At 36.8% G+C, this 8,731-nt stretch overlaps 1 protein-coding gene across 1 annotated transcript; it reads right to left on the bottom strand.

Annotated features, from left to right (window-relative positions):
• Window positions 1-975: 975 nt before the first annotated feature.
• On the bottom strand, window positions 976-5,773 carry LOC140927481 (Wilms tumor protein 1-interacting protein homolog). Its single transcript, XM_073377142.1, has 8 exons — window positions 5,385-5,773; window positions 4,321-4,422; window positions 3,741-3,808; window positions 2,627-2,683; window positions 2,297-2,427; window positions 2,162-2,213; window positions 2,002-2,070; window positions 976-1,587 (listed from the first exon to the last, which is right to left on the bottom strand). Exons 1-8 carry the CDS (start codon window positions 5,416-5,418, stop codon window positions 1,384-1,386), a joined length of 717 nt encoding a protein of 238 aa, XP_073233243.1. The 5' UTR covers window positions 5,419-5,773; the 3' UTR covers window positions 976-1,383.
• Between the last annotated feature and the right edge of the window lie 2,958 nt (window positions 5,774-8,731).

Here is an 8,731-nt window from a genome sequence, read left to right as displayed (position 1 = left end):
GGTTTCAATAGTTTTGCATCTAGCATGATAAAACTATCAGTTAGTGAAACAGAATGGAGTAGTCTGCTAGCCAGGACCGGCGCTCTTATTCTTTATATTTCGATTTGAATATCTGTTTTCGGGCCCGAAAAGTTACCCCGACTTTCGAGAAACGGGCCCCAGAGCATTTATTATTCTTTTCTTTCTTGCGCATCATGATTCAAATCAAGACACTTGCATGGACATAACACAAGAAACAGTTACTTACCTAGAATTCTAAACCAAAAACAGAATGGGGAAAAAGGACAACTTACCATAGGTACATTAGTGACTGGTCAACTCTTCCGAATTTTTTAAGGAAACCTATGCCTTGCAAAATTTTTAAACGGGACCTAAAAAAGTTTTTAAGAGCCAAATATTGTAGTTTGTAAATTTTCATTTCATCCTTTTAGTTGTTAGCCTTTGTTTTCGTGATAGTTAAATCTTTTAGTCTGATTGTATTTTTATTACTTTATTTGCCTTTTTTAGTCACCTAGCCTTTTTAGCCTTTTAACTTTATAACCACTCATTTTTTAGATATTTTGATTATTAGTAGTTTTAATATTATTTAATCTTAGTCAGAGGACCTCCCTGAAAACCACTTTATGTGATGGGAGTTTCCTCTATAAAGATTAATTATTTATTTTATTTTTTTTATTTTATGCACGTACAGTTATCTCGAGTATCATCAAACCTTAAAAATGACACTCGTTTGTATCCTCCCACTCAGATTTTCGTAGGGCTTTGTTACACTCCCCCCCTCCCCCCCCCATGTTCATTCATTTGTGGTAAATTTATCTACCACCCCTTTGTCAGAGTGTCAGTTTACATATCAGAAAGGCTCTTCTCATTCTTTTTTATCTTTACCTTTCAAAAAGAAGAAAGATATTACAGAATATTCTTTGCTCTATTTAAACACCTTTCCTTGAAACAAAACTAACAAGAAACCATGCACTGTAGTCAAAATGATTTTATTTTCTGTTTACGTCACTTGAAGGCCGATGTCATTGGACCACACTGTTACAAAAAGTATACTTATTCTTACATCTTTACACTGAGGCCAATAATGCAAAATCTCTGTTCCAGTTCTCTAACAATAAATTAATGTAATTTGGGTGTAGTTGAAATTCAAACAATGATGGCCTGTAGTTCTTCTTTTTGACTGCAAGATGCAGCATTGCAGTTAAATGTTGCAAACATTGCACTGTGTCTTGGCAATTATAATAACAGAAGCATTGACATGTCACAATAATTATTGCATTATGAGGCAAGTTAAATTTCTTGTGTATGTGTCACTCCATCCTTACAAGGTTCCTTAATGTCGTAGTTTTTTATTTATACCATATTATATCAAACATTTTTTTTTCACTGATTGCGTCCACGTAAAATGCGAGGTCTGGCACGTGGAAGACAGCGAGGAGTGACATTTGGTGAGTCAGAAGGTGAATTACATGGGGTCTCTTGTGGTGATTTTGACTTGCGAGTTTTTTTAACATGGCATTTTCTACAAAGTAGATGCTGGTCTTTAGGATAACACTGCTGCTTGCTTGACAACTGAAGTCCACACTCCTGAAAAATATGGAAATAAACTTTTTTTACTCATTGACAGTATTTATTACAGAGGTGGATTAGATGGATTTTTGTAAGGTAGCATAAGGTGCCCCAGCAGACATAGAGAGTAAAAAATGTAAAAGACTAAGTCAGTGACACATGGCACAAAAATTCACTCAAAGACTATGTAACTCTCTCCTTCGGTGCATATAATGATCTTTCTGCTTCACAAATATATAGGAAGACCTACTTAATACAAAGAATCTTATGACATCACAGTTTGCACAAAAACCTGCTGTTTTTGAAAAGATCAAAGCAGTATGAAATCCACCATCACCGAGTGTACAATATTGAAATCTGGTAATTTTATTATTAAAGCATTTTAGCTCTGATTCTTGCCTCTCCTTGTCATGAAATGCTTCAACTACTAACCTCACATCTAAAGCAGTCAATGTGGAAATCTTTCCCCATTGATACCACTCTAAGAATCTCCTCTTTGTTCTGCAAGATATTAGGCAAGCAGCTGTGATGTTATTCTGAACACAAAACAGCTCAAAATAGGATAGCCCAAAACTGATGCACAACAGCTCACCTTCGCAGGGGCAATGAGTTGCTTGCACACAGCACAGGTTGGACAAAATTTTCTAGAACAGTAAAAGAATAACTGTGTTCATTTTCAGTGCTTTTAAAGAAGTGGAGTAATTTTGCTTCAGAATTTTCAATTTACCTTTGGTAGTCAGGAACACAGTATATTCGACTTTCTTGATCCCAAGTAAAGGGGATGCCATCTAATTCTATTTGACAAACTGAACATCTGAAACATGAAGGATGGTAACATCTTCCCAGTGCTTGGATAATCTGTGTGTTTATAAAATTTGAAAATTCTCAATTTCATGACACTATGTGACAATAATATTGTCCCTACTTGCTTACTCTCACATATTCTCAACTTTTTCTTTTCACTTTGATACAGTAATAAATTATTTATGTAACTTTTTTTTAAATTTTATTTTATATTAAAAGAATTTATAATAATTATATAATTTATTTAACTTGCCTTAAGCTTAATTGCCTTTCCACAAGAATGACAGTATTTCATTGAAAGACCCAGCTTCTGCAAAAATAAGGAAAAATAATTGTCGCTCTTCAAGGCTTACTGCAGATATTACCAAATGAACTGCAATTAGCATGTCAAAATTCAACTTGTCACAAAGTTTGAACAAAAATCTGAATTAATTTTCTGTAGGGTACAGTCAAACCTCCATTAACAATCACCTCTCCACAATGGCCACTTTTTTGGTGGAAAGTCTATACATAGCCTGCGAAAACATCCGTTTCTCCTCTCTCTTTGCCGCTGGGGACGTTTCGCACGGAGGAACGTCTGTGACTCAGCAACAGAAATTCCATACTGATGACGTAAAATCTGTCCAGGATCTGGTCAGAAGGGCTGATTGGTCGACGGAGTAGTTTCATTGTTTTAGCTATTGTTTACAAATGACAGACAAAAGACAAAAGGCCACAAAGGTCAAAGGTAAACGCGAAGAATCTCCAACAAAACAGTCAATATTTGTGGAATATAGTCTTCTCTAGAAGAAGCATTTGAATTTTGCTGGAGCTCGTTGGCAGATGAGCACAACACGTTACCAAAATCGACAAGAAGACATGTAAAATTAGACAAATTTATATTTGGAACCCCATGACTACCGGATTTATTATGTAAACATTGATTTGCGTCATCAGTATGGAATTTCTGTCGCTGAGTCGCAGACGTTCCTCCACACACATCATCCCCAGCGGCAAAGAGCGAAGAGAAACATGTTTTCGCAGGCTAGTCCACACATTGACTCTTGTTTCAATACCTCTCTACAATGGCCACCTCTTTACAGCAGCCACTTTCTTCTGTCCCCAAGGTGGCCATTGTGGAAAGGTTCAACTCTGTCTTGTACAAAGTGTCACAGGGCTGTGCTCTTGCAGTTCCCGGTCACCCCTGGTGCCTTATTTTTGCTTCTGGGTGACTAGAAAATCTTAGTTTTTTTCATAAAAAAAATATTATGCTGGGCACCCTGTATTTCACAGGTTCAGAGAACTAGGCTCCCCTCAATTTTTCATAGAACACAGACTTGTGTCTTTAGGCAGTGCAACTTGAGACAATAATAATAGAAAACAAATACCTTGTAATCAGGTTCACAGTAGATTTTTCCATTAACATTATAAAATGCCTGACCAATTAGCTGATTCCCTGAGGAAGTTGATAGATAAATATGAATTTAATGAGTAATAACATTTTATTCACACCACTAATTAAAACTGTTGTCAAAAAGATGTCTGCAGTGTTGTTTACAGGGCTGTCATTAAGTCTTGAAGCAGCTGTAACATCTTACAAAGAATTTAGTGTCTCTGTTAGCTTTTCAGTTTCCACTTTGATTACCTATAACACCAAGTGAGCTCAGCGATAACAGGTGTTATGGGTTAAGCCCTTAATGACGGCTCTGAAATTTATCACTATTCCTAAAAAGCTGCTTGTGGGAGGGGATAATAATTAACTATTTATTTGCATAATTTTTATTTTTAGGTACGTTTCTATTCACTTCTTATCATAGCCTGCGCAGCAGGGGCTTGAAAGTACAGGGCACACGAGTGAGACACACAAGGGTAGAGGGCTCCGTCTCCCCTCTTGTGTCTCTGTCCTGTGCCCCATTTTTTCTTGCATATCGCCTCCAAGCGTCTACTATGCAGACGGACTGTTCTTACCACAGCTGCAGCATAAAAAGCAATGAACATGGTAAAGGTTTTCCATTGCATGGCAAGCTGATTCACAGCCGTTGATTGGCTTCTTGCAACTGTGACACACACCTTAAAGAAAAAATGATAATGAAAACAAGGACAGATCTTGTTTCAAGGTTTCCTGACTCAGAGCAAATTAAGTTTACATTTCATAAAACATGTCTTTGCCAGAGTAGAGAGTAAACAATTTCAATGCTAAAATAACGGCAGCTAGATCTGGAATTCCTTGCATGCACATGCGGTCCAAAAAGAAGAGGTGGCTGAATATGAACCTGTAATTGCTTAAAAGAACCTTACCATTCCCAGATAAAATCAGAAATGCAAATTTAGTATTTTATTAAATTAGCAAAGGTGCAAGGGGAGGGGAGGGTGCTTAGGGAAGGATATGGAGAATGTAAGTCCTACCCCACCCCCCTCCTAGCTTTGTTACAAACCCTAGTTGTATTATGTTTATTGTAGTACGGCCACAAGTTCATTTTGAACAGCTCCTGATGTTGACTTTTTATATATTAATTTATTAGCAGATTACCAACATCCCTTGACAAGCTCTGGTCCAATTTTGGAGATTAGAAAGTGCATTATAATATAATTTCTATGACACACAAATTACCAAAAGCATTTCCTTATTCTTTATTAAAGTTATAAAGGGAAAATAATTTAAGCTGTCACAGCCATATTTCTTTCTAGCACCAAACCATCACTTGAACCTGAAAACAATCCCACAACAAAATCATGAAGTCATGCAGATGTCTCTGGCTTCTAGTTTTTATGTTGCAAGCAAACAAAAAGCTTCAATGAAAGATAATGGCATGAATGGAACAGAATATGTTAACTACTGTTCAAACCACAGGACAAGAGGGAGCAGTTAAGAAAAACAAACAGCTTATTCTTCTAGAAAACCCAAAGGGATCCTAATGAAGGACAGCATTTCATGCTGTTTAATCCCATAAAGTCATGGAACAATCAGATGATTATATTCACGTAAACAATGCATTACCCTTCTGCCAAGAGTTCTGACTTAGATATGTTACCTGAAAATTGGCAAGTCTGCTCACTGTGTTCCATTAGAGTTGTTAAAAAGTTGGTTAAGCACTCTCAAGAAATGCTTTGCATTTGCTTGGGCAAAAACAGCTAAATCTTGCAGACATAACCAGCAGACATCATGACCTCATGTTAACCTCTGTTTGAGTGATTAGCTTCAACTGATGAGACTTAAGTTAATCTAAACAGTCATTGGTCTTTCTTAGTGCCTTAAAAATACCAAATTTCACTTTAAAAATATCATCACAACCGAATAGCATCAAATAAGCATCACTGTTCGACACTTTTATTTGAATGGTCACATTGACAGGTGAATTTCAAATTTTAAATATTATGCTAGTTGATTGATACTTGTGAAAGGGCTAAACTTACAATTATCACTGAGTAATAAATGAAAAACCCATCATCTAGAGCAGCATTTTCTGTTTTCTATTGTTATGGGAAATTCAAGCATGCAAAACATGAAAATGTCATGAGATTATCCATGAAGGATCAACAGATCTAAGTGGTTTGAAAATTATTCAAAATTTGCCTGACATGTATGAAACAAAAGTGTTTTCATGTAAAAAGGGAGGGGGGGGGGGGAAGATTATTGCTTTTCAATTCCGTGAGTACAGGTGAGCATTTGGGCAACCACTGTCAGTAAAAAAAAACAATATTGAATAATTTTTGAACTGATGGAACACAATAGGTGTGAAAACAAAAAAATTCTACTCTTGAGGATTAATGCATTTTAAATAATTTATTAGCTTTAGAGCATTCCAGTAATGTTTGCTCAGATTTGTTTAAAGTGGCATCAAGTAACAATATTGTAGGAACAATTTCATGAAAAGTTTAACAGTTAACTTCCTAGCTACAAGCAGTACAGTGAAAGATCTCTTACATTATGTCAGCAGGTAATTATTGATTCATATGTAGAGACAACAATCATTGTCTATCTACAATACATGCCAATTACCCAATTCAACGGACAGACAAGGAATTCAAAGAATTCAAAATATCAGTTATCTCTTAAGAATTATCTGACAAAGCATGAGATTGGAAATCTCAAGAATGCAGTCAGGAGTTTGTAAACAAACCACTGAGGCACCATTGTATTTCTATAAATATTTTAATTCTCCCTGAGGTCTAAAAGTTATAGCCCAGTTAAATCAAATTATATGGTCTTGTAACTTGTACTATTATCAATTATTGTGATGGGTGTGAAAATATTAGTATATACTACAGCACGCACTTACCCTAGCATCTTAATGACTTTGAACCTTGACACATTTTCTTTTTGTTATCTTCAGCAGGAGGTTTGGTTAGAATAATATATAATAAGTATCAGGTTGTAACTCTGGTGATTTTAATGTTTTGTATTTTCACTCCGTGATCAAAGTAAACATCATGAACAAAACTCATTTTACAGATTGTTTCTTTTTCAGTCTCCAGTTATTTATCTGTAGCTTATGAAGCACGTGCCATATGCCATGTTGTTATGTAACAATATAAGTAGTCAAGCAACCTTGAGTAAATACCCGATGAAGCCGGTAACTAAGTATTTTCCCAGAAGGCACATATATTATCAGCTTTTGCTCAGACAAAAACACCAAAAATACAATATTAATTCAAGTTTATTTTAAAAACATGTAACAATTAAATTATTGCTTAATAATGCACTCGTCCTAAGCTTCCCAGAAGTTGCAGGGGTGGGGGGGGGGGGGGGCATTGAAGACCTAGGGTAATGTGGGGAATATGGAGATTTTATGGGGACTTTACAGCAAATGGGAGTCCTTTGTCCTTTGAGGAGGGGGTAAGTGGGGACTTGCAACCCAACTCTACCTTACTCCTGAAAAAAATGCAGGGACGTCTAGCAAAGTGAGAGACTGGGAACAAGTTGTATTTTAGCTTGATCGAGGCCGGGTCTAAAGTACAGGTCACGTTCCACAGATCAAGAGTACAGGTCACTGCTCCATTGTTACCAAACCATACAGATTCCCCTCAATCTAACAGAGCATTTTGTAAAGAGATTAGGGCTAGGAGACACTTTAAATGCTATTCATTTATCTGTATCATGGTGACTTGTACTCTGACCTGTGGAAAAGTGACCTGTATTTTAGACCCACCGGCATCCACCCCTGAAGACTTCCATCAAATATGGGTTTACCCTTAGAGAGTATGGGTCTACACCTGAAAAATTTCATGAAAATTAAAACTCCACCCCCAAACAATTCCATCCTATAGAGTACTAAAGTGATGGCATCATAAAAATGAAATTTCTGAAATTATGGGATTTGTCAGGATATTCTGAAAGAACAATGTCCAAGAGGCCTACTTAAAAAAATGAGCATTTTGCGGCAAATTGTCTTTGAGATCGTAGCCCAGTTATACTCAGAAAACTCCATACAAACCCTTCTAATTTTTTTTTGGGTCGACCCCAAAAAAATTTAGAAGAGTTTGTATGGAGTTTTGTAAGCATAACTGGGCTACGATCTCAGAGACAATTTGCCGCAAAATGCTCATTTTTTTAAGTAGGCCTCTTGGACATTGTTCTTTCAGAATATCCTGACAAATCCCATAATTTCAGAAATTTCATTTTTATGACATCACACTTTAGTACTCTATTTTACTCTACCCCTAAAGGAATCCTCAGTTTTTATGACTTACCCCTGAAGAATTCCATGGTTCTTCAACTGGGCGGGGTGGGGGGGGAAGAACTGTAATATCCCTTAATCCCTTAAGAAAAACTGCCCCTAGCCATGCTAACAAAGCCCTGTAACCCACATTGGTAGGGCAAGGGGACTGTCGGGCAAGGAAATGTAAACCATTCTGCGAGGATTTCTCCTCTTTAGAGCTATCCAATTAGGCATATTTTTAAGTGAAATATTGAAAAAGTAACGACGTTAACCGCTTATAGAAGAATTGACAAATTCCCCACCGCCAGGACCGACAAGATGAAATGACAAATGCCCCGGGTGGGCATGGGCACGCTTGGAAAGAACTAACTAGGTCAACTAGCTAAGCTGCTGTAACAATAAGCTTAAAAAAAATTAAATTCGTAAAAATAAAAGTTTAAGTTTATATATGTCAAACAGCAAAAAATGCGAATGAACAAAACCTGCTTCGTTCCGTTAATTTTGTCCACCACAAGCCGTGAGCGCGTGACGTGTCGAGTAAGAGAGCCTGCAACTTGATCAGTGGATGTTCATTTGAACGTGTATGTACTCGATGTACGTAGGACAAGTATTATTGAATCAACATGGCGGCTTACCAGGATGTTGTTGCACCTCATCAAGACTGGCCCGTAAGTTCTGTTTCATGCTGTGGTTAAAATTCTGTTACGATTTATGCTTCT

Source organism: Porites lutea, chromosome 2 (assembly GCF_958299795.1).
Source record: "Porites lutea chromosome 2, jaPorLute2.1, whole genome shotgun sequence".
In the NCBI taxonomy this organism is placed as follows: Eukaryota; Metazoa; Cnidaria; class Anthozoa; order Scleractinia; family Poritidae; genus Porites; species Porites lutea.
The sequence above is the reverse complement of the archived record's forward strand: the minus strand, read 5'-3'. Positions and strand labels throughout refer to the sequence as shown.